Raw genomic sequence first — 26,663 nt, 5'->3', positions numbered from 1 at the left:
CTCATCGGATCAGCCAACCTTCTTCCATTGCTCCAAGGTCCAGTTTTCACACTCATGTGCCGGTCACCGTGATTTTGCCAAGTAAGACATGTTCCTGGATCAACATATTTTGTTGATCCTGGAACAACATTCCAGTCTGAAAATTTAGTCTTAACACTATTCCTACCCCTAAACCTAATCCTACCCATAACTTATTCTTAAAGTCAGAGGGGAAAGATAGGTGAATAACATTGAGAAGCACCTAACCCTGGTTGCAAGACCTGATTGTTTGCTTACCATTTAATCTACCAAGACCTTAATATGTGGCCTTGTTAGGAAATTATCTACAATAACAAAGATGTTGATCCAGGAACATATCTTACTTGGCAAAATCACGGTGACCCTCATGTGCCTATTGTAGGCTCTTCTGATGGTGGACAGGGGTCATCACAGGCACTCTGAATGGTCTGTGGCTATGTAGCCCCATACATAGCAGAGTGTAATGCACTGTGTTGACACATTCCTCCCATAATGATCATTAAAATTTAGTGTGACTTGTGCCACAGTAAACCTTCTGTTGGCTTGAACCAGACCCTTTGTTGCCCTTGAGCATTGATGAGCCTTGGGCGCCCAACATCCTGTCGCCAGTTTGTGGTGTAAATTCTCAACACTGCTGACCGGGACCAACCCACAAGCCTTGCCGTTTATAGGCCCACTCTGACCCAGAAGCCTTGCCAACAAATTGCCTCTTTGTCAAATTGGCTCAGATCTTTATTCCTGCTAATTTCTTCTGCATCCAGGAGATTATGTTTATTAGGAGAACTGATTGTTTGCTTACCATTTAATCTACTAAGACCTTAATATGTGGCCTTGTTAGGAAATGATCAATGAAATCTGCTTCACCTGACTGGTCAATGTTTTGGCTCATCAGATATACATTAGGTCTTTTATATATAATACAATAACAATGTAACATTAATTATATTAGAAAAATAAGATGGAGTCAACTGCATAAATTACGTCGTGCCCCCTTTGGTCGTGAAGCAACTGGTTTTATCGATGGAGATGATGTCGACAGTCGTTGAAAGTTTATGTTACGGATGTTACATTGGACACGACAACCAAACCTTATAGGCTAAGTCAAGAAAACGTCGCTTAGAAATGGTGGTTCAATCTGAGAGTCGGTTCTTTTCAATGAATGCGTCACACAGTAAACCAAAAAAAAAAAAAAAAAGGGCTACATCGGATACTCATCACTTTACTCAAGTATTGTTTGTGTGTAAAGTTGAGGTCTGACAGTCTTGTCTCGGTCTGTATTCTGATGGAGAGGATTGTCATGCCTCCACGTTTATTATTTTACTTATATATGGAGTCTGAAGTGATGACATGTTAATTGAAGCTTTTTTTCTTATAGTTTCATACCGGAGTTCATCATGCTCCGTTTCCTGTATCAACCACAAGAGGGCGACAACCATCTGAAAGTCGCTAAAGCACAAGCGTCATCAGTGACCTTTGAAAATAATGAAAGACATTCAAGCCTTGAAGTCTTGCAAAGGATCATCTTTCAGGTAAATAATGTCAAACAGCACAGGTAGGGATGTACAAAAAAGAAAAAGAAAAGAATGGAACAGCTATATTTTCACAAGAAATAGTTTCTTAGTTCACAATAAATGGTTCCACCCAATGAGAGATACATCAGGTGGTTGAATAAAGAAAGAATCATAAAATAAGAGAAAATGAGGCCATTTATTTTCGGTTTTGACAAAACCAGACCAGTTTCCTACCAGATGGACACTGAAGCATGTATAAAACAAATAAAATCACTATCCCCATGCTTAAAGATAAAAGGCCTCTAAAACTAATTTTACACCACATCTTAGTTCATGTTCATGGGTAAATTCAGATTTTGTGACTTATACAATCTTCAGTCAAAACCACCACAGGCAGGCACACATACACACATACACTCAAAAGGAACAGTGGTAGTAATGTTTAAATCAGTTTGCATTGTGGATCATTAAAGCAAACATTAAACAAAGCTAATTAAAAATATATATAAAAAAAAAAAAAAAAAAAAAAAAAAGTAATTCTAATTTCCACAAAGAACAGTTCAGAATGTTACATAAACATGACAGAGACTTTTGTTTCCTTCTCTTGTACTAGTTTCTATAACCCCTAAGGCATTTCTATTAGCAAACAAAAAGAAAGTGTTTGTTTCTATAGTTTGTGGTCAGTACAGAGCACCGCTGCTCAGACTAAAGATTAATAATAAAAAAAAATAATGATTAAAAAAAAAACCCACACAGAATCTCAAACTTGGGCGCCGTGTTTAAAGTGCCGGTGAAAAGAACTTCAGGTCATTTAAATAGTACAAATAATGCTAGAAAATGTAGTCTTAGTAAACGAATGAAACTTACAAAGCATGTCAAAAACATGTCTGGCTTGTATTTCACCCTAAATTCGAAAAGTAAACATACATTTTTTGCATAAAGAAAATCAAGCCCTTAAAGACATTGACATGTTCTGCATTCTAACATTATTTAGAATTAATCACATTTCCCCAAATATCTCATTACTGCAATAAAAATGATAAAAAAAAAAAAAAAAAAAAAAAAATCATGTCATATATTAAAATTACTGTAAATTATTGTTTCCAGAAACCCATTCATCACAGACAGTAATAAGAACCTAATGAGAATCAAGAATGAGAATTACTCAAAAGTAAAACACCCATAAAAACGTATCATCATGACAATGTCACAGTACAAAAAAGGAAAATAATGTTCCCTAGTCTTCATTTTCTTTATGCTATGTGTGTGTGTATTATATATATATATATATATATATATATATATTACACATTCTTTTTCTTCTTATGATTGATTGTGGAATGAAATATGACCCAGATTTGTTTTTGTGAGAACAAACATGCCATTGTCACCTAAGAAAGCACATTAAATTTGTAAAAAGGTGAACCCTTACTTTTAAGACACAGCTGACAAATGGAAACATGTTATTCGAAATAACACAATGAAGTCACAGAGATGGACCCGTTTCTGCTACAGTACATCATGAATACTATCTTGCTCACATAAACACAAACACAAAACAGACAAAAAGTGTATGTTAAAGCCATTGTCTTAGAACAGTCACATTGTGAAGGGAAGATCCCTGGAGGAGCACTTGATCTGACGAGAATGTTGTTGAACATGCATACAAACGCATGTTTCACGTCCCTCATCTAGGCAGTAGCATTCGTTCTATTGCGCATTGCAAATGCTCCCAGTTGCTCCAGCCATAAACCAGTAGACAAACGCATACGAAAGTCCCGAACACATGTAGACGACTTCGCATTAGCGGAGCGGAAAACTTAGCAGCGGTGGAGACGCACACCAAGATCACAGTGACGATGGCCAGCATGATGTTAATGCATTTTCCAAGCAGCACTTTGGCGTCGGCACCTTCCACCTGCAAGACCTGCTGCTGCTGTTGCTGTAACTCCAACTTACTCACTCGCGTCTGACAAACTTCTAAAGCATCCTGCAAAGAGGGAAAGACAGAGATACTGCATTTCCAGTTCTCAAATCTGATTGGCCAAGCAGCATTGACTTTTTTGCTGCAAAATCGTGTGCTTTTTTTTTTTTTTTTTCCCCACAAAAACCTCTAAGTCCACCTCTTTGGACAACAAGACATAGTAAAACGCCCATTTCTGTCAGTTTTACAGCAGCAAAAGGAACACTGTTGTGTTTACTTGCTACTCACGAAATCCTGCCATTGTAACGATGGACAAAATATGATAAAAACTTGCAGCTTGGCAATTGAAAGCCGACTCATGCGCGCACCATCATTCATCTTGAAATCGTATGATTCAATTTGCATCTTCTGATTGGTTCTTCTGTGGACTTAGAGGCTTTTGCTGACAAAGGGAAGTGGCATTTAGTGGTTTCTGCCAACGAACCGGTATTTCTGGTATTATACCGGTATTACCCACAACTCCAAAAAAAAACAAAAAAAAACAAACAAGTACAAAGACATCTTTATCTGTCATAACTTTTGGAGAGAAATAGCAGACACTGGACCAAGATGAAACTTTCTAGGGCTCATGCGTCAGCTGCTTGTGTTTGCGCACGCTATCAAATGAAGTTTACTTTCAAAGGCTATGCGTTCAGCTGCTTGCAAACAATGAGCATTCGCATCAAAACTTAAGTATTTGGGGTTAACGTTTGAACTGTAGTGTTCTTCAGATTACCAGTCAGACATTGTTCTGATTTTGACTCGCACAAAGAGTCAGGCTTTTTTTGTTGTCTACAATACATGTGGAGTAAGATTTTAAGATAACCTAATTTCTTTATCAAGTTGTGGCTGGTTTGGACATGGAATAACACTAGGCTGACATTCCTTTTGAGTGCTGTTCATAAGTTTAGGATGATAAGTCCTCATGTCAATAGTGTTTCTGAGTGTTGTTGCATGTGTGTGTCTGTATATACCTGTATATCTCGGGCTCGCTCATAAGCCTGATAGGCCATTTTTTCCTCAATGCTTGCTAGTTCCTGTTTGAGGTTTGCGGTCTCGTTCTGATGAAGCTCAGTGAGGTCATTCAGTTGGTCTTCCAACCGCTCGCACCTAATATACAAGAACAACATGAATATTAATTTTGATATTTGTTAAATATTACATTTAAAAACACTTTCCTGGCTTAGGCTAAGCCCTGTCTGTGAAACCGGGCCGTAGTGTTTTTAAAGGATTAGTTCACTTTGAAATGAAAATTAACCCAAGCTTTACTCACCCTCAAGCCATCCTAGGTGTATACGACTTTCTTCTTTCTGATAAACATAATCGCAGAAATATTAATAAATATCCTGACGCATCCGAGCTTTATAATGGCAGTGAGCGGGGACCAACGAGCATGAAGCTGAAGAAAGTGTCTCCATCCACATCCATCCATCATAAATATGTGCTCCACACGGCTCCGGGGGGTTAATAAAGGCCTTCTGAAGCGAAGCGATGCGTTTGTGTAAAAAAATATCCATATTTAAACAAGTTATGAAGTAAAATATGTAGCTTCCACCAGACCGCCTTCCGTATTGAAGTTACGAAGAAAGTGTAACTCAGTTACACTTTTTCCCTTAAGTTGAATAGGGAAGGCGTAGGATGTAGCGTAAGCTTGTGAACTGCAAGAGTTTTACACTTTCTGCGTACTTTGAATACGGAAGGTGGCTTGTGCGGAAGCTACATATTTTACTTCAATATCCTTATTTAAACAAGTTATAAAGTAAAATATGTAGCTTCCGCATGAGCCACCTTCCCTATTCAACATACGCAGAAAGTGTAAAACTCTTATTTTATTTTATCATACTTTCTTCAGCTCATACTCGTTGATCCCACTCACTGCCATTATAAAGCTCGGATGCGTCAGGATATTTATTAATATTTCTGCGATTATGTTCATCAGAAAGAATAATAATAAGTTTTATTTATATAGCGCCTTTCCAGGGCTCAAGGACACTTTATAATGTACAATTATCAAGGAAGAGATAATACGAGTAGACAATGATGAAAAACAATAATGGACAGGGAAGAATACAGAAGAATAGAGTCAAGCACAATAAAATACAAAATAGGACTTAAGAGACATAAGATAACATTCAGAGAACTATTAGTTAATTAAGCAGAGCAATCAATCCATGAAATCAGAGGTATAACATTCAGAAAACAAATGAGTTTTGAGTAATGATTTAAATTCAGAGATATTATTAACACAACAGAGTGAGTGGGGGAGAGAATTCCAGAGTTTGGGTGCGAAAGTACTGAATGATCTGCCCCTCATTGAAGAGAGGCGATGCCGAGGGACAACGAGAAGGCCAGAGTCAGAGGAACATAGTGAGAAGAAAGTCATATACACCTTGGATGGCTTGAGGGTGAGTAAAGCTTGAGCTAATTTTCATTTCAAAGTAAACTAATCCTTTAAAGAATAACTTTAAGTGAGATATGAGAGAAAAGGTCATCTAAAAATGTAAAAATGATAAATGAGCGTACACAACTAAATGTCAAATGTCAACCATTACCGATAAATTAAACTAGTATTAATTTTAATAATATTGCTAATATTTGCCAATAACCGTTATGGTACAGATATATTGTGTATCCCTATAAATACTATATTCTGTAAAACCATTTATTAACACATCACAGTTGTGTTGCACACTAACATATTTGTATTAAAAAATATGATTATAAAAGATTATTAACCTGAACCGCTCCTCTTGTAGTGTTTGTGTAATATTCTCAAATTCACATTTAAACTGGGACTTCAGAGTCTCGATGTCTTCTGCCAGTAGATTCTGAGCATCCCTCAACTCCCTGATCTCCTCCCAGGCTTCCACCAACCGGCTGCTGCTTTCCCCGTGGCCTCCTTCTCTCCCCGACCCGCTGTGCTGTCCAGTCGCACCTGATCCAGCCACATGACCGTTACTCTCAACCGATACCGATGTCCCTGTGGAGCACTCGTCATCGCTCGGGTATTTGGGTTTAGGGGTTAGTGTGGCGCTGCCGCTCAGAGCTCGGGCTCCCCCTTCCGCCTGCAGCCCGCTTCCCGTCTCCATGGAGCTCTTCAGCTGTGCAATGTTGTCCGCGCTACCAAACTTGTTGCGAATGAGGTTTGCTATCTCTCGAGGCTTGCTGAAGAAGAAAGGCGGAGACAGCGAAACTCCTGGACCAACAGTTCTGACTTTGTCCAAATGTACGTGGCGCCCACTTCCTGTGACAACGCTTTCCTTGAGGTTGTCTCTGGGCATCTCGTTTTCTTTGGAGTGTGTGGGTGTGTGTTTGGTCCCATTCGAGATGTCACACTCCTTCATCTTGCGTTGATACTGTTCTAGCTTCTTCTGCAGCTGAACAATATTGTGTGCTGTTTTCTGGTTCTTTTTCTCAAACACATGTTTGATGCGGCTGCTTTGCTGCTTGTCAGCGTTGTTAATGAGTTTGAGATACTCTGCCACGTTTTCATCCTGTAAATTCTGCTCAATTCGCAGCTGTTCTTTCACTTTTAGAACTTTCTGCTGCAGGGTGTCCAGACCAGAGCGTGATCGTGGGGTGTCCCGTACCACCAGATCAGAATCCAGGTCTAAACAAGTCTCAGAACCACCTCTGCGCATGACCAGTGGCACGCTAAGGGTGTTCACGTCACCGCCTCTCTCCGCCTGAAAGAAAACAGAGAATAAAATGAATAAACTTTTAAAAAGGATACAATAAAATTGTGCTTATAAAAAGTTCTTGTATTCAGTACTGGCCAAAAATATTTACAATATATTTGATATTACACTGTTGATTGTATAAAAGTGTTTTAGTATTTTTATATACTATTAAGTATTTATTAATATTTTGAATTAGCTTTTGTTTTTATGTTTTCAGTTTATTTGAGGTTTTTTTTGTGTGTAATTTTCAGTAAATTTCCAGTCTTATTATCTTATTTTATTTCAGTTTGTTGCCAAGGCAGCATTTATAAGTTTTTCGTCTAATATTTATATTTTATTTCAGCTTTATTTCAATTAACGAAAACAGTTTAAAAGTTTTAGTTATCTTTTTTATTAGCACCATTAAGTTTTAAAGTGCCTAGACCTTGTGTTTTAACTCATATGAATGTTAAAAGTGCAAATAAAAAAGCCAAATATCTGCACATTTCAATTAATTAAAAGGGATAACATCACTGACTATCTATTGGAGATGCCATATGTATGAAGGTAGTCAATTAGAAGGAAAGGTTTTTAATAAATATTGTAGCTAGCCAATAGATAACAGGCACAAATTTGGAGAAAATCCAGGAAAGTCATGAAACTGCCTCAGCAACCATAGAACAAAAGGATACATAGTTTATAAGAACAGGAACTAAGCCAAGAAGTCAATGTTTTTCAGTCACATCACTGCCCAGAACTGAAAAAGGACTTCATAAGCAACGTAACGATTCAGGATTTCTCAAATGTAACAACCATGGTTCCTCTTTTTCTTTTTTTTCCATAGTAATAAAGATTTAGGTCAACATTTTTTGGCCTGAAATAAAATGTGGACCCAATGAAGTGTAAATAATCAGATTAAGCCAGAAAATAAAACTCCTGAAATGAGGAAATGAAGGAAGCTCTTCATAAGGTCACTTTATGAACCTGTGCAATAGGCTGAGAATAATAAGCCATCCCTAGAGTCCTAAAGGACATACAATGCATTCAGGCAAACTAAAGGGGTAGCTCATCCAAAAATGGACTCAAATTCACTCATAATTTACAGGTCAATCCATCTCAAGTGGTCCAGTGGAACTGAATTTCTTCATGCACACAGTTCTTCGAGTTCGTACACAAAAAAAAATAAAATAAAAAAAATAAAGCGTTGACCAACAGAAAGATGCTTGGTTTAAATGTGACCTCTGTGTGAGCTGTGCTTCATGTCACTACGTTGTTGACACTATGGACATGTTCGCAAAATTTTGCTAAAATTTTGCTAATATAACCATACCTTAACATGGAAATTTAATCAATTTTGATTACTACATTAGGCCTTCAGTGAAAATCAGCTTTTGTTCCAAGGAGTTAGGACCATCCTGAGCTCAGATACTGGAGGTTCCCATAAATATCTAGCAATATTTGTTGTGCACCATGACACAAAAATAGTTGCCGTAGTTAAACCAAATAAAATCAAAAACTGGTGGTTTTTCAATGCCAATACACAGAGATTAATCATTTGGGGAAAACAGAAAAATTAAAAAATGAATTCACGTCAGACTCATATGATTCTTTTTCATCCTTGCAACTCAAAAGGAGATTTTACTGTAGCAGAATGTCTTGGGTGGCAAAATTGATGCCAAATTAAACTGTCAAGTTCCAAAAAGACTAAAAAGGCATCATAAAAGTAGTCCATACCACTCATGTCTTTTAAAGCTATTTGATCCCTTTAGAATTTAAATGGTTATTCATTCTTTTTAATTCTGAAAAAAAAAAATGTTCCTTTTTTCATCCTTGCAACTCAAAAGGAGATTTTACTGTAGCACAATGTCTTAGGTGCCAAAATTGATGCCAATTTAAACTGTCAGATTCCAAAAAGACTAAAAAGGCACCATAAAAGTAGTCCATTCCACTCGTATCTTTTAAAGCTATTTGATCGCTTTAGAATTTAAAAGGTTATTCGTTCTTTTCAATTCTGAAAATCCTCCCTTTTGCAGTAGGTCTAAAAATCTCCCTTGCAATTCTAATCAGTTCAAAAATGGTACCTTCAATTACCTAAAATTAGATTTTTAAGCTAAGGTGGAGATGACTATTTTTAGCTAATAAGAAAAATAATAAATGATAACAGTAGGTTCATTTTTGGGTGAATTATTCTGAATCAAATTTCTCTTCAAGGCTGTGAAGATTACGTCAGGCCACTCTCCAGCCTTACTAAGAGCTACATTCAGCATCTCAACACATACAAACACGCTAACAAGAGACAGATGGAGGCTGCAATTTCCTAAGTTATGAGCCATCAGTATGGCTTTAGAAAAGCTCTTTTCAGAGCAGAATACTTATTATTATCAGTTCTTAGGGGTGAATTATCTGTCTATGCTTATATAAAACTTTATTCAGATATTTACATTGAAATCAAATTTGTCGGTTACCATGGCAGCTAGCCATCAAGTGGTAACAGGCCGACAGAGATCAAGGACATGGGCTTTTATGACTCGACTGCAGTGAAAGAGAGGGAAGATAAGACAAGCAAATGCAGACCACAGGGAGCAAATACACCATCAACTCAAGCATTACTGGCACAGTTAATGAATCTGAATAGAATGTTCTTCCATATAATACATCCAATGAATCATAAATTGGTTTCAAGCATATGACAACGCTTAATGCTTTTATTTTAACACACATTTTCACACTCAAACTCATTTTGGCTAAAAGCTCTGTGGTTTAATCTGTGGTGATGACAACGACAAAAATAATTTTGCAAACTCATCAAATGTCAGACATCAGTTTACTTAGTTTCATTTCTCTATTTCTTAACCATAAAGAGAGTACAGAGTTTCGGGACAGTTGAATGAAGTGTAACTTGACCAATCGGGCCAATATTACAATCTTACAAAATCTTAGGTTCATTGATCATTTTTTTGTGCTGCCTGTAATTTTTTTGACTGCACTAAAGCATAAAAATACCATAATATATTTGTATCTGAAAAAAAATGCTATGTCCATTCTGTGTCTGAATGTCTGTTTTTGTTTTGGTCTGTGTGATTCTGCCCACTGCCAATTTACCCAATAGTATTTTGACACACCGGGTTGCCAGTTGGCAAAGAAAAAAAAAAAAAAAAAAAAAAAGCAGCATATTGCAGCCATGGAAGCCAGCAAATAAACTGGGTTAGAGATCGCAGATTCTACTCGACCTTAAAAGCCTTGACATCCATTTAAAAAGCTCTATAACCAGAGGCATATTAAAACATCAATAAATCAACTCATCAATTTACAGTGTAAGGCTCATTGCCTTTCATTGTCAATTACACTCGTTCCTGTTACATGTCCTCAATCTGGCAACCTGTGTAAGCATCGAGTCTGAAAAGGAGGTGGTGGGGGAACAACTCTCTATTTTTAATTTGGACTGCAGTACCTATTTCAACCACTAGTTGTCAATATTACATACTGCACCTTTAAAGGTATAGTTCACCCAAAAATGAAAATTATCCCATGATTTTCTCACCCTCAAGCCATCCTAGGTGTATATCTTCTTTCAGATGAACACAATCAGAGATATATTTAAAAATATCCTTAGTCCTCCAAGGTTTATAATGGTTGTGAATGGGGGGCTGCGTTTTAAAGTCAAAAATAATGCATCCATCCATAAAAAAAGAAAAAAAGAAAAAAAAGAAAAAAGTAATCCATACGACTTCAGTGGGTTAATAAAGGCCTTCTGAAGCAAAGCGATGCATTTTTGTAAGAAAAATATCCATATTTAAAACTTTATAAATTCAAATAACTAGCTTCCGGTGGACGACCGTACGCAGAATGCGCAAATGAGTAATCCTCTGACACGATGTATGACACAGGATGTAGGAGTAGCGTAAGCTTAGACTCCTCTCGCGGTTCAAACAAATAGGGCTGTGCAACAAATTTAAGCTCCTCTTTTATCGAAATCCTCCGAAATTTCACTTTAAAAATGATCGTTTTAGACTTGTAATCCATGGCCAGTGATTTGTTTTGCTTTATCCTCTGCACCTCCGTGTTCGTCGTTACGTTGTGTGTCAGGTCAAAGGATACTCTTCAACCGCAAATCGACTTGCGCATTCTGTGTACGGTCATCCACTGGAAGCTAATTATTAGAATGTTTTTAAATATAAAGTTTCAAATATGGATATTTTTCTTACAAAAACGCATCTCTTCACTTCAGAAGGCCTTTATTAACCCACTGGAATCGTATGGATTACTTTTTTTAATGGATGGATGCATTATTTTTTACTTCAAAACGCAGTCCCCCATTCACAACCATTATAAACCTTGAAGGACTAAGGATATTTTTAAATATATCTCTGTGTTCGTCTGAAAGAAGATAGTCATATACACCTAGGATGGCTTGAGGGTGAGTAAATCATGGGATAATTTTATTTTGGATGAACTATCCCTTTAATGCCTCAAACATTTTTGTAATGTGTTGAAAATGGTTCTCAAATTCTCTGAATTTATTTCACCTAGGTAACTACAACTTGGAAATGCAAGTTAGACTGGGTTGAAAGTGGAAAAAATGAGTAATGTTTTCCAGAAAGGGGGTTTATATGTAGTTATAGCGGTCATGAAGTTAGCTTGTTAAGAAAACCTAAAATATAAATACTCAATACTTTAACTCCAAAGCTAACACGATTATGAATCTGTTAATAGCAAAACGCTAATAGTTGAAAATTGCCCAATTAATTGGCCTGTCTAACATATTCCTTTATAAATGAACATGGCTTTTCTTGTTGAATAGCGTTTAATGATTAATGCTTGTAAAAGAGCTCCATCATGTTTGCGTATGTGTCATTGATGCACCTCTGAACCTCTTCTGACTTTGACCAGACTGTATCAGTGTCTTCAGGGCAGAAACAGTCCTCTGGAGAACTAGGTCAGTCAGATCAAACGTGTAACAGGCTGTCTGCTCATATAACCTTCCTTACTTTCTCCTTCCTGTGACACACACACACCTGGCGTCTGACTTGCATGATCAGTGATCTCTGCATTTATTTATTTATTTTTAAATAATGATTTAATAATAAAAAGAATAATATAAAAAGTATTATATAAAATTATACTGATTTATTATAATTCAAATATTACATATTACTGAGTAGAATTATAATTAAATGATACAGTGATAAAGTCAAACGATGCTTGATATTTATAACAGAACCTGTTAGTTTACAATTTAAAAAGTACATCATGTTTTCTCTGTACAGCTAAAGCTTGACTGAGGTTTACACCGCAACAAATTGAACAAAGAATGTGTGTACTCACTGAGATTGTATAATCCAACCCTGGATTATAACTCGATCGAGAGAGAGAGAGAGAGAGAGAGAGAGAGAGAGAGAGAGAGAGAGAGAGAGAGAGAGAGAGAGAGAGAGAGAGAGAGAGAGAGAGAGAGAGAGAGAGAGAGAGAGAGAGAGAGAGAGAGAGAGAGAGAGAGAGAGAGAGAGAGAGAGAGATCGAGAGAGAGAGGTTAAGATAAAAAGATTAGTTAGCATGTGGCTCTTGGAAGTGACCTCACAGTGGCCTATCATGTGAAGAGCTCTCAGCCTTCAAATAGAGAACAATTCTGTACACAGAAGACTGTGTGTGTGTGTGTGTGTGTGTGTGTGTGTGTGTGTGTGTGTGTGTGTGTGTGTGTGTGTGTGTGTGTGTGTGTGTGTGTGTGTGTGTGAGAGAGAGAGAGAGAGAGAGAGAGAGAGAGAGAGAGAGAGAGAGAGAGAGAGAGAGAGACGCTTGTTCACGTGCTTTATATAATGCTGAGGTCTACAGAAAGAATACTGTTGAAATGAAACCATCTACATGAAATTGAAATCAAAACTTCTAATGGAACTTTCTGTATGTCACACACACTCAAACAAGCGACCATGAAAAGCACAATTTATCATTTGCATTCAACTGAGAAGTGTTTGATTGCCAAATGAAGAGAATGAGGAAATGAAAGAAGACAGTAAAAAAAAAAAAAAAAAAAAAAAAAAAAAAAAAAAAAAAAAAGACTAAAAATAACAAAATGCTGAGATGCCAGTCTCTGACAGACACAATGCTTAAACTACATCCCAATGCAGCTGGATAGACACTTTACGTATTACACACACAGCACAAACAGAGAAGAGTAGATCTAAGATCAGTTTTCCACCCTCATAGGAGAGCCAGTGTTTTCTAAACTCAAATCTAATCTGAAATCAAACGATCAAAAGGCTTAGGGCTCTGTCGTAATGAAACAGGTTTTTCGATGGGCAATCCCCTAAGATAAATGATAAGACTAGTTTAACTGCCCACACAGGCTGTGTGACTAGTATGCATACTTTAAAGGATTTTCTACAGCCTGTTTTTTTTTCCAGATGAACTGATTGAATGTAGGCTTTTATTTACATATAATCATTCATCAACTGACACATTAGTTGTGGTAAACAGGAGCTCAAGCATGTTTGCTTGACATGTGTAAGAACCAATGAGGTTCATTCTCATGTGTTACACAGCACATTTGAGCTTCCGCAAGAACCAATGAGATTGGTTCTCACTCGTCAAGCAGGTTCGGTTGAATTTCTGTTTATGTTCGCTTGTCAATGTTTAAGTGTGAATAAAAGCCAAAATTAAATATGTTCATCATATAAAGCGTTCGAGTCTCTTCAGAAAATTTGGATTAAACCACTCAATTCATATGGATTAATTTTACGATCTCTTTATGAACTTTTTGAAGCGTCAAAGTGGTAGTTGCGTAGCTGTCTATGGAGGGACAGAAAGCTCTTAATAACATGATCACTTAGGGTGGGCAACATGACCAAAATCTTATAGGCCAAGAAAACTACAGCAAAACATTAATTAAGAACTTTTTAAATTTATAGGCAAGTATATAAGTAATCATATAATACAACAAAGATACAGATGTTTTGAATAGCTTTATGCCATTGTTTGAAGCTGAAAACACTCTTCCTGAAAAACTTTTATTGCTTTTCTACATAGTGTTAAGCCTCAAATGTCAAATATTAGGGCTGTGACGATAACCGCATTACCGCATCACCACGGTAATGAGATGCCTACCGCGGTGTTGAGGTAATCACCGTCATCACCGCACTTTTTTTTGTATTTTATTTATTTATGTATTTATTTTTGCTGGTGAAAGTTACAGGAGTGCATATGGTGTGTGATATGAACTATAAACACAATCACTGTTTATCATGATTCACTGTCTTCTGTCCTATACGTTCAAGTGCTTCTGGAGAAATAAACAGCTTTGCGCGAGGAGGGACAGTCCAAAAATATGGGGGATTTATTTTGTGCGTGTTTCTGATTATTATTAATTAACTGCTAGGTTCCAGGACTTGTGATTTCTACAGATAATGTTTAACTAAAATATATTGTTAGACCAACAATATCTTATCAATTAATTGTGACATTCACACCCGACGTTCTTGGTTTTCTTCCTATTTATAAAATCCAGGCAATTGGTTGATAAAACATTAATTAAAATTAAGATACAATTTATACTAAACAAAATTCACTTTAAAGAAAGGCTTACTACAAAACAAAACTTAATGAAGTGGTCAAAATCATGTCTGACCCACTGCATGTCTCCCTGACATATTGCGCATCTTATTAGCCTATCTTAGTCATGCTGTTCACTTTTCATAATCAACATAAATGAAATTTAAAAACTAATATTAGGCTATAGTCTAATATTTAAACAAATATGAAACTACATAGGCTACGTTTTCTTTGACCGTCTGGCCGACGAACTCGCCGGCGCGTTCTGATGGATTTTAACTCATGACAGCCGAAACAACTTAAAAAAGGCCTACTCCGTCATTTTAGACATCATTACAAACTACAAATTGTCTACTTTTATTTGTGTACACTCACAATAAAAACAAAACCTTCTGCTTTTGTAAAATAATTAAAAAAACAAAACAAAAAAAACAAACAAAAACAAAACAAAAGCGCTTTCACCTGTCTCTGAATCTTTCTGAAACATCTAACAAATGAACAAACTCAGCGAATAATTATCACACAAACATGAAACATACGTCTAAAGAAAGCTTGAAATGTTCTCCTGAATTGTAATCTGTATGAAACTAAAGAGATGCAAAATTTCTCCTGACTCATGTTGCGAATGTTAATGCTGCGAGGGTGTTTCTAATATAACGGCTGAGAGAGTGACGGCAAATTTGGCATATTTCTCTCTTTTGAACAATGTAAGCAATCTGTATGGAAAGTCGTAGAAATGACATAACAATAAAACAAGACTATTCATTCTGTGGAATATTTTTAATCGTTTCCTCAAAGTACTATCGCATAGCGTAATTTGCGGATGGGACGTGTCCCCACGGTGTTAACCGCCAAATCACGCAATTCGTTGCTTCATCACCGCGGTAAGAAAAAAAAACCATACCATCACAGCCCTATCAAATATACATTGGTTTGGTTTATTCTTTAAATAATAAAAAAAAAAAAAAAGTAAAAAATATGCATGTCATGTTATTATAAGATTATACCAAATCTAAAATTAAAACAATTGAAAAGAAACCCAAAAACATTAAGATAACCTAGAAAAAAAAAAAAAAAAAAAAAAACACATCTTAAGAGTACCTCAGGGATAACGTGTTTTTGTAGGCAAAACCCGAAAGCAAGTTAGCATTTTAGGACTTCCGGTTCCATCGCCCCCAAAATCAATGGGTTTTTTGAATGGGTTTTTGCTAAATCGAAATAAGGTCTGTGGTTAACAAAGCCTCTAAATATTTTCGCGTTTTGATCTATGACATAAAACACACCAGTTATAACCCGCTTGTGATTTTTTTAAACCTTTATTGTGTCTTAAAAACGGCAGGTTGCTAACAAATTGCTAAAAGGGACTACTTCCTTTGGCGGGGACTTAATCATCATGACAAACAGGACATTTGGACAGCATTTCTCATGAAAAAGTGGATAAGTATTCATACACAGCGCAGATCATAATCAGCGAGCAACTTGTTTTCTAAATAAAGTTTGAGGAAGCTTGGTGGTGGTGACGTTGATCCGCAACCATGGTGTGCTGTAGTCCGTTTATAGCCTAGGCCCATTTAGGCTTCAAAATGTATAAATGTTGTGTTAACTTGTAAAGATTATCTTGATAGACAAAACATGCAAGTGTCATAACCCTTTGTTAAACACAGAGCTTATTTTTTGCAATTTTCCAAAAGTCTATGGGAAAAATGCGGTGGCTTTCGATCGAGGGAACCCGTGCGCCGCTAACTTCCGGGTTGGCCTACAAAAACACGTCATCCCTGAGGTACTCTATGTAACACACAGAGTAATGTAAGTGGACTTTTATTTATTTATTTATTTATTTATTACGCCTTTGAACTATTACATAATTGTGGCATCCGTAATTGTAATCACATAATTGTGGCATCCGTAATTGTAATCACATAATTGTGGCATCCGTAATTGTAATCACAATTACAAATTCGATTAATTGTACAGCCCTATTGTGACAGTTAAAAAAAGTAGAGATGCACCGATTGCAATTTTCTTGGCCAATTCCGATTTCTGATTTTTTTGTTAGCGTGATCTGCCGATACCGATTTTTGCCGATTCCAATTTTCTTTCTAAGAACTATAATACAAAATTTTACTTTTCTTCAATGCAGTTTTATTTTCATTAAAAAAAAAAAAAAAAAGTCAGTAATAAAATAAGAACAAATAAAAAAAATTGCAAACAACAGCACAAATAAATGCAACAGAATAGAGAGCTATGAAACTAAGTTTTTCAGGTTAAGAGTAGGTTTTTATTCAGGTAAGAAATGCTACAGAAATTAAAGTAATCAAAATGTAAAATAACACATCCAAGTTATAAAACGTATTCAGTCAAGAGCAGAAGGTGATTTTCTTTGTCTTTTGTTCTTTAAATAACATGACAGACAGCAGCAGGAATATTGGACTGCTGTCCCTTTAAGAGTTTATGAACGCACAACATGCGTTCTCTTTCTCAACTATAACGATCCAAAACTGACTGTGTTTATCTGAATAATCGCCAAGATGGGCATTCTGACATAATTTTGTATGTATTTGACCGTTTAAGCGCAGTAAGCCCTTATTTTGGTACTTGTGACTCTGTTTGACTTCTGTCTCTGTTTGAGACTGAGCGTGGCTTGTTCGCTCCACTTGGTGCACGTGCTTTTTTTTTTTTGGTGTGATCGCGAAACCTGCGGAAATGACTAAAATTGTGCGCAATACAAGCGCTATTTAACCGGAGCGAATGAGACGAGTGAGGAGGCGCCCGCGCTGGTGTGTGTCACTTCACCGGCGGAGAGAAGAGAGCGAACGCGCAGTTGACGTTATTGCCTGTGCCACTGGTAACAAAAATTATCGGCTCGGAATCGGTAAAAAGTGAGACTGATCGGCCGATCACCGATCCGGGCCGATCATGAGGCAAATCGTCCGATTCCGATCCCTGGCCGATCGATCGGTGCATCTCTTAATAATAATAATAAAAAAAAAGTATGATCTGCATGGTATGAATGTGTTTATTATGAACGTAACGGACATACTACATTCCTCAGTTTGTCACTGTCATGTGACCCAACAGCGCAAGTTGTGCCGCTTCACTGCCATTTACAAATCCTCTCACATGGTCTTATGGGATAGTAAAGTGTCTATTGAATGTGCATTCAGTATCTTGCTGGAAGTTAGTAGTAGGTCATCCAGTTTCATTAATTAATACTGTGAATTTGGAAATACTACTCTTTTGATGTACTGTTTTTTTGCCTACTATACAGGGAAGTAGGCATAATACAGATGTTTCATTTTGCGTCCAGTTAGCAAAGATAACAACAGAAAGACATGTTGTATATTTATTTTCATATGCCATTATTATTATTATTTTGCATCCTCCAATTTTGGTTGCACTTTTACACAAATGCAATATGACATAACATACGTAGGGAAAAGGGATTGTATTCATAGTAGCTAGGCGCAAAGTCCATAACATAATTCCCACAAACAAAAATCCTAAAAGAGATGTATTCACTCGTTCTCTTTCTTCTTTTCCAAATCCCCTGAGTAGAAGATTGATTCTCTCTTTAACTTCATTGGGAATGAGGCACACACCAGGCGACTGACGAGAGAGAGCTGTGCAGCTGTGTTAGCGTGTGTGTGTTGGCTAAGCTCTAATCCAGTCAAAAGAGCCCTGCTTTAGAGGTAATGTGATAAAACCAACAGCAAACCACACACACAAACAGCCCAAATCCTTTTTCCAAGCAAAGTGCACCAAGCAAAAACCTGGTTTTATATCTGCTTGTATTAAGTACTAGGAAAGTGTGAAATTCAAAAAGTGCCCAGTTGAAACGTCTGTCCATGTGGCCAACTGCATTTCTTGGTTTCTTGGCTTTGTTCTCAAACTCTGGAATGTGCCACAAGAAACAGTTATGCTGTAATGAGGAAGTTGCAAAAAAACAAAGCTTTCTAGAAGTTCACTCTAGGGTAACAGGAAGAAACATTACTAACGGAATACATGCCACAGTTACATTAAAATCGGTCATTTTCAACTAGTCTGAAGTCTGAACGAGTCTAAACATCAGTCACTAGTCTTTAAATCATTACTGAAACTTACAGTCAGAGAGGTCATATGCCTATTTTGGCTACATTTTGGTTCCTTAGTGCCCCAAGCAAGATAAGACATAACCAAAGTTATATATATTAAAAAAAAAATTTAATCTCAACCTACCAGTTTTTTTTTTTTTTTTTCCTCAGCTTTTTTCAAAGTAAAAGACTTCATTCAGTGATCATCATGAATTTTTAATTGTACACAAAACAGCTGCGTTAACTTTTTGCCTCACACCCATTAGTGTGCAAAAAATATATTGGAAGCAAAACTGAAAAGCTTCTTGGCTTAAAAAAAAAAAAAAAAAAAAAAAAAGATTTGTGCCCCCTCAGTGTAAATGTCTTTTATATCAAAACATCAAAAAAACTGATTTTATAAATAAATAAAAAAATTAAACCCTTTAAAACACCACTGACTAGATGTACCAGTTCTTGCAATCTTACATTTATAGAAATTTGAAGTATATTTAATAAAAATCGAGTAATGAGGAACTTACACTATATCAAAAAAGAAATATCAAACAGTATGACTCCCACCCACATGCAGTGCTGTAAACCATCACACTGGTTAATGAGGTCAGCTCATCTCATATCAAAAATATAAAGATCAGACACGGAAACCCCACAAGGTTTCTTCAAACTATGCTCATAAACATGCTCATATAAATGAAAGGATTATTTTAGCTGCCTTTGACTGTACAATTACGGTCTCTGTAAATACCAAAAACTAAGCTTTCTGTGACAAGAAATAACTGTGCCTTAAATATGTTTAATCACAAACACATCACGAGCCATCCATTATCACACTGTTGTTACTTCTAACACACATATCTGCACAAAGTCACACATAAATACTCGGGTGTGTCCAGCATGCAGGTCCTGCAGAAACTTGCACTGTCTGCTTGTCATGTGACTAAGTACACAGAAATTCAAGGGCCAGGGGGCAAAAACATGTAGACTGACTTCCACTACCTTAAAATGTGCCCACTCATAAAGGGAAACTCTTCATACATGCACAGTTACAAAACTACAATAAATTAAGTTCCGATCATAGGTTCAGGAGGAGCCTAATCATCAGTCATGCCAATCGTCATTTCGCCATCCCAGTGACAGTTCTTCTGGCATCACTCCACCTCCCCATCTCTTCCTCTATTCCATTCTTTCTGTTTCTGTGTAATACCGTTAGTGGGTTAGCTCAGAGCTCAAGCCAAGCCTTGGGATAGAGCCTCCTTCGAGGACGATATTTGAAAGAATGTCGGTAACCAAAAAGGTCTCGCCCTGCCATTGACTTCCATAGAATTTATTTTTCCTACTATGGTAGTAAATGGGGGGTGAGACCTGTTTGGTTATTGACATTCTAACAAATATATTCCTTTGTGTTCAGCAGAACAAAGAAATTCATACAGGTTTGGAACTACTTGAGGGTGAGTAAATGACAGAATTTTTATTTTTGGGTGAACTAACCCTTTAAGACTGGACAGGCAGATGAACTTGTGAAACCTAGCTATATGCTATAATTAAAATAAGTGATATCAAAATTAATGTTCTGGACTCAATACATCTGTTACTATAATTCTGGCTTCAGTTTGTAAAAACAACCATAAATTGTGTTTATAGTAATGCATTCACAAAGAAAGTCTATGAGGCAAGACATGCAAAAGGAAGAATGTCCATGATGAAGAAACTGTTTAAGTTCTTAGAATTGTATTCATGCTGGTTTTGTATGGCTTTGAAAAACTTATATAATCGCTTTCAAGAATTTAAAAAGATTTTAAAGTTTTTTTTTTCTTTTTTCTACCAATTTAATGAATTATTTCAATATATACAACCATTAAATTTTTTGGGGAGTCCCACCACATTCAAAACTTTGCTTCGTCATAAAAATATGAAATTAAATCAATGTAAATATTATTTCACTGGTGGTTACATCACATCCTTGTATGTATTGTGTCACAAGGCCACAAAGAGAGTTTAAAGGCTATATCGCACATACAATATTAGCAAGCACTTTAATAACACATCTACACTCAAATCAATTCACACAAGACATAAGGTGCGTCCCAATTCACTTACCTATGCACTATTTTATGACTTCTTTTTAGTATAAATAATGCAAGTAGTGTGTTCACACTAGGGATGTCAATTTACACAAATTCACATGATCAATTGTCGTTTAAATTAACAATCAATTAATTGATTAATATTAATACTGCAATATGCGTCTACTGCAGTGGCTTATAGTCAACAGCATGACAGGGTGTGCAAACGCCATGTTCCTCACCAAATGAATGAGAAGGGTTTTTAATCTAAATAAAGGGCTAGTAGGATTGTAAAATGAGTTGATGTGATTGATCATTTATTAAATTACTTATTTAATAATCAAATATAACGACTAATACGACGTGTCACCAACGCCACCTCAGATGCGTGCTTGTCAATGTTATTACAGAATGTCCTGTTGGATGCACTCTTCCTGGAACGACGCGCTTAAAACCCAATGAATTCACAACGATTTACTAAAATAGTGTTCTCATTAATGTTGTCATATGACAGTCCCAATCATAGTTATTATTAGTCGTGCATTGCTGTTTGAGCTGTGCGAGCCGCGCACTGAATGAACACCGGTGAACTGGAGCACTTTGCTAGCGTGTTATTTAACTCAAAGAAATGCATCCTATATGAGATTAATCAGATATATACAAAAAAAAAAAATTATAAATTATAAAACAGTTAGTTCCTGTCCTTAATTCTGATTGGTCAATAGCTGTATTTTGTTCACGATAAAGCACGGCTATGACCGCTTCACCCAACAGTTCTGTGTATCACTACATAACACCCTTAGCAACCACTCTTAGCAACGTAAACTGTATGTTCTCAATTGTTATTGTTCATTGAAGCATACTGTATTATGTAGAAGAATGTTGTGAGAAAAAGATCGAGTGAGCGAGTTTATTACCTGCATTCAGATGTAGCATTTTCCTTCAGGTCAGTCCTATGTTCAGAATAAAACATCCTGTCCTTTTAACATTTAATGGGTTTTCCCGTGACTGACAACGCTAGTCAAAGCATTTGTCAGTTGCGTCTTGTTCCGCTTTCAAAACAATTCAGTCTTTTCAATATAAAAGTCTTCGACACACGCATAAAGACAGTCTTTGTTGCCATCTAATGGTGTGAAAAGTAACTTCTGTTGCTGTTCACAGACAGGGACTATTTTTTCCGGCAGAAGGAAGGCTTTTAGAAAAAGTTTACTTAGAGGCTAGTGCTGTATCGTGAATAAGTCACGGCTGAAAGTAGAGTCTTCAGCCGTGACTTATTCACGATACAGCACAGCCTCTCGTACCTTATTGCTTACTTAAATCTGCACAAAATGACGTGAATGTCATGTTGTGGATGCGCTCTTCCTGGAGCAACGCGATGAAACATCTAAAGGGCAACTAAACCCAAATAATTTTACGTTTTATTACAATATTGTTCTCTTTATAATGTTATGCAATATGACAGTCCCAATCATAGTCATTATTAGTTTAAGCTGCATGCGCTTAAGATGATCACCGGCACGCTTTATTATAGTGTTAATTCTTAACCAAATGCATCCTATATGAGATAAATAAGATAGGCCTACACAAAATAAACACAATATTAAAACTTACATTTGCACAAAACAAAAGGCTGCGAATGCACACACAAACTAGTCATGATGAAGGTGTAACTCTAGCTGTAAAATGACATAGCAGCTTTAATTACATAGCAGAGGGGGAGGGGCTATCAGACTCTGATGATTAATGACCTTATAAAGTTCATACACTACACGGATGAGTACATGAGTATTAGTGCATGATGTATAATGCATCAGATATATTTTAGCGTACTGTTTTGCCCTGTATACTTCCATTGTAAGTGCATTACTAAAGCCCACTTTAGTTTATCTTTACAAACTCAGTGATGCATCAAAATTGCTTTCTGTGATAATCAACATCATCACAGACGCTGCATAAGACTTCAATTATATCAAACTCAGAACATTCCTTTAATTTGTTTTCCTCCAGTAAACACATTGGAAGTCTCTTCCAATACAGGGTATGATATAAAATACCAGACCCACCCTCATCCACAAATCACAAGTCTTCACAGAGAGCATTCTGGGGCACAGCCAGTTCCACAATCTTATTTGTGACACACACGCACACAATAGTACAGCAGTAAGTTATGGCCACACAGGACAAAATGTCACCACAGGGACACTAATAACTCTGAGTGAGACTCAGTGAGAGAGTGTGTTCAACACTGCAAGCATTTGACATGTGGACACCAACACTGATGTTTTTTGTGTGTGTGTGTGTGTGTGGGGGGGGGGGGGGGGTGGGTGGGGGGGGGGGGGGGGTGGAGGTTGAGGGGGGCAATCAGTCCAATACCCAGACATTGCATCAGTCCAACATCCAGACATGCTCCACATGCTGCAGAGTGGGGATTCTACAGGTTACCCTGGAAACAACAGAATACCCATGACTATCACAATGTCCTCAGAAGAACAACTGCATTCTCAAATGCTTTTGTGCGCTAAGTGGTTATATTTAGTGGACAAAATTGTCCCCAGAAGTTAGGTATGACAAAACCTCCCTTTGGCGATATCCTCATAGATAAAAACAATTTAAATATACAATTTCAAAATATATCGAATTAAATGTATATATTTAAGTAGAATAGCAGATAATGTACTGAATATGTTAGTTTGCTTATGTGCGCTTCAAACCACTTTAAGCTGTAGTTCCAACCACACATTTGTGATGCCGTTTGCGAATCTTTGTTAAAACAATGCTTTTGAATCAAATGTCTACTTGCCCTGCCAACATTTTCACTGGTCTAAACACCAAAAATTGAAATTTCTCATTTTAAAACGTCAAATTTGTACATTTATTATTTAATTAAAAAAAAAAATGGATTATTGTGTCACATTTCTTTCTAGTATCCTCACATATTGTGTAAATGTACGTATCTGGCAAGCAATGTGCAAGCAGATTTATAACACATACACTAATAAAACAATTTTCTTTTGGTGTAATTTTTGCCCCACACACTTCCATTGTAATGGACATTGAATAATAAATATAAATAATTTAAAAATATGACTTACTATTTTATTTCATTATTATATATTCTAATTTCTAAAACTTGACAAGCTCAATTCACAACCCAATGTCCAAAAAATAAAAAAATAAAATATATATATAAGTTGGCAAACAATGAAAATGCATGTAAAAGCAATATAAGTCTATAGTATGTCCCTATTTAGATAGATCAGTAAACATGTTTTTTTGTGTTTTGCTACTTTGGGATGCCTATTAAAAAGCACGAACATAATGTTTAGCCTCACTTGAGCATTACTGGTCATATGAACTCAATGTATGGTTCCATTTGATCTGTCATTTAATCAATACTGCATCGCTTCATCCAATGGGATGATCCATAAAGACAGCTTCACAAACGCAACATGTTTATGATACATCAAACCGTACACGTAAAACAATTCAATTACGAAAGGCTAATTGAATGTGTTTTACGTTTGTTCTCCATTAAAGCCAGGCTTAATAACGCACTGGCAAACACATTCAAAACAATCAATTAAGCCTATCAGCAACTCTTCCATGCACTAAATCGCACTTCTGCACTAACAGCATGTAAATGTTTCCTCCAAGAGCCTCATTTAAACATGTACTGTCGCAGTGCTGCTAATGTGCTCATTTTCTTCACTTAGAAGTACACAAACACTCTTGAGGGTTATCATGACAAACCAACATGTTCTTTTCTAAGCAGGGACTAGTCGCATTAAAAAAGAAACAAAAAACAATGTGGGCACAGCTTCAGTCTGGCAAGCACATTGTCTTAGTGCCAGGGGTCAGGGTGTCTACACACGCGCGCACGCACACGCTGGACACAGAAGCACTTGTTCTGCTTACAACAGCCCGACTCAAGACCCAAGCACATGCCCCAGCATGCCACCATCACCCCAGTTTTAAAACGCATGACAATGTGGTTTAGGCGTGTGTGCACGAGATACTTGGGATTTTGATTTCCATGAATTGAATGGTGAAGCATCGCCATTAACTCTTTCCATTATGAGGAAACACCAGTGTAACCGGTCTAACTGGGGTTAAGTATCACTATTATTTTATCAAATGACCTCTGAACACACTCTTTGGAGAAAGACACAGTTTGTGTACACTGTTACAATAGTAGTTTAGGTATTGCTTAAGTATTTTATTACTCAGCATTTTTTTTTGTTGTTGTTTATACCAGACTTAGTCACAAAAACGCTGTTGGATAAACTGAACGAATAAAATGACAGGATCCCAGCTGACCCTTTTAGGATTTTTTTTTATGAGGAATGCTTGCGCAATATGTCTAGATCATGCAAATAACTCAAATGTCTCAGACATGTACTGTTTAAAAGTTTGGGGTCAGTAAGATTTTAAGAAGTCTCTTGTGCTCACCAAGGCTGCATTTACTTATGAAAATACAGTAAAATATAATATATTGTTAAATATTATTACAATTTCTGTTTTAATATACTGTAAAATGTCATTTATTTATGTGAAGGCAAAGCTTTTCAGCATCCATTACTCCAGTCTTCTAATATACGGATTTGGTGTCTTATTAACAATGCCGAAAACAGTTGAGCTGCTTAATAATATATCTGCGATCACCGTGATATATTTTTTACAGGATTCTTTGATGAATAGAAAGTTAAAAAAACAGCATTTATCTAAAAGTAACACGTCAGCATGCTGTGAGATGTCAGTTCAAACGTAAATATTATCGTTTGTATCGCCCATGAAAATAAAACTTGAATTAAACCACTGTTTTGAAACTATTAAGTCTTAATGTTTTTGTACTAAACAGCAATGAAAGAATTTTCTGAGGTATATGTTGTTGCCATTGTAAAGGTTTAACAGAGACACTATATTGCTGTATAGGCTACACAGCATTAGCCTATGTAAGTTTGGCATTTTAGATGCAAGTATTAACAAAAGAACCTTACAACATTTAAACGTGGTTTTACTACAGTAACCTTGTTATAAAAACATGATACCAATACCATGGTAAAGAAAGATAGTAAAACCGCGCAGTACGTAAAGCAAAACCACCGTATTCAAAGCCATTGTTACAGCAAAACAATACTGCAGTGTTACTATAGTAAAACTATATGGATATTTCGGGTAAGCACGAGACTGATAAACAAGAAAAACAACATCTTAGAGCATGAACCATGAACAGCAGAACACATCATATCATATGATATTCACACATATGCACAGTCTGAGGGTTAGATAACATGCTGCATGGATGGATTAAAAAGACTCAAGCATAACTAACCATGTCGCAGTGTAAGAAAGAGTTCCTCTCGAGTTCAGGTAAAGTTCTCTCGGCGCTGGGCATAGTTCAGTCCACTTCGGTCCGGTCAAACTGGACTCTCATGTGGAATTACTGCGGTCTACTTTGCTACATTGTGTCACGGGGTGCGGGGCGCCGCCGCGCGCTCTCGGTCCTCTTTGTAATCTGCGCGACACACACATTCACTACTCAGTCACTCAACCCTGGTGCACATTTATCTGGAGAGAGAGAGAGAGAGAGAGAGAGAGAGAGAGCGAGGGGGGCGGACTCGAGTTCGCCATTGCGTCACAGCCTTTTAGGGGAGGTACTACAGGTGGTAAAATGTTTTTGTTTCCATTTACAAAAATATAAATACGTACTTTTAAAGTACACATAAAACTACACATTAACTACTTTTATGTACGCTCAAATTTTAGGCTTTGGTTTTGGGCAATGTTATTTTTAACTAACACTATCAAAGATCGTTGTTGAAATAAAGCTGAAATAAAATATA

At 36.6% G+C, this 26,663-nt stretch overlaps 1 protein-coding gene across 1 annotated transcript; it reads right to left on the bottom strand.

Moving 5' to 3' along the window:
* Positions 1-1,706: 1,706 nt before the first annotated feature.
* Positions 1,707-26,381, bottom strand: tmcc3 (transmembrane and coiled-coil domain family 3). Its single transcript, XM_051891265.1, has 4 exons — positions 26,153-26,381; positions 6,229-7,178; positions 4,467-4,602; positions 1,707-3,519 (listed from the first exon to the last, which is right to left on the bottom strand). The coding sequence occupies exons 1-4, from the start codon at positions 26,213-26,215 to the stop codon at positions 3,217-3,219; spliced, it is 1,452 nt and encodes a 483-aa protein (XP_051747225.1). The 5' UTR covers positions 26,216-26,381; the 3' UTR covers positions 1,707-3,216.
* Positions 26,382-26,663: the final 282 nt, after the last annotated feature.

Source organism: Ctenopharyngodon idella, chromosome 4 (assembly GCF_019924925.1).
Source record: "Ctenopharyngodon idella isolate HZGC_01 chromosome 4, HZGC01, whole genome shotgun sequence".
In the NCBI taxonomy this organism is placed as follows: Eukaryota; Metazoa; Chordata; class Actinopteri; order Cypriniformes; family Xenocyprididae; genus Ctenopharyngodon; species Ctenopharyngodon idella.
Note: the sequence above shows the minus strand (reverse complement) of the source record. Positions and strands in the feature narration are given on the sequence as shown.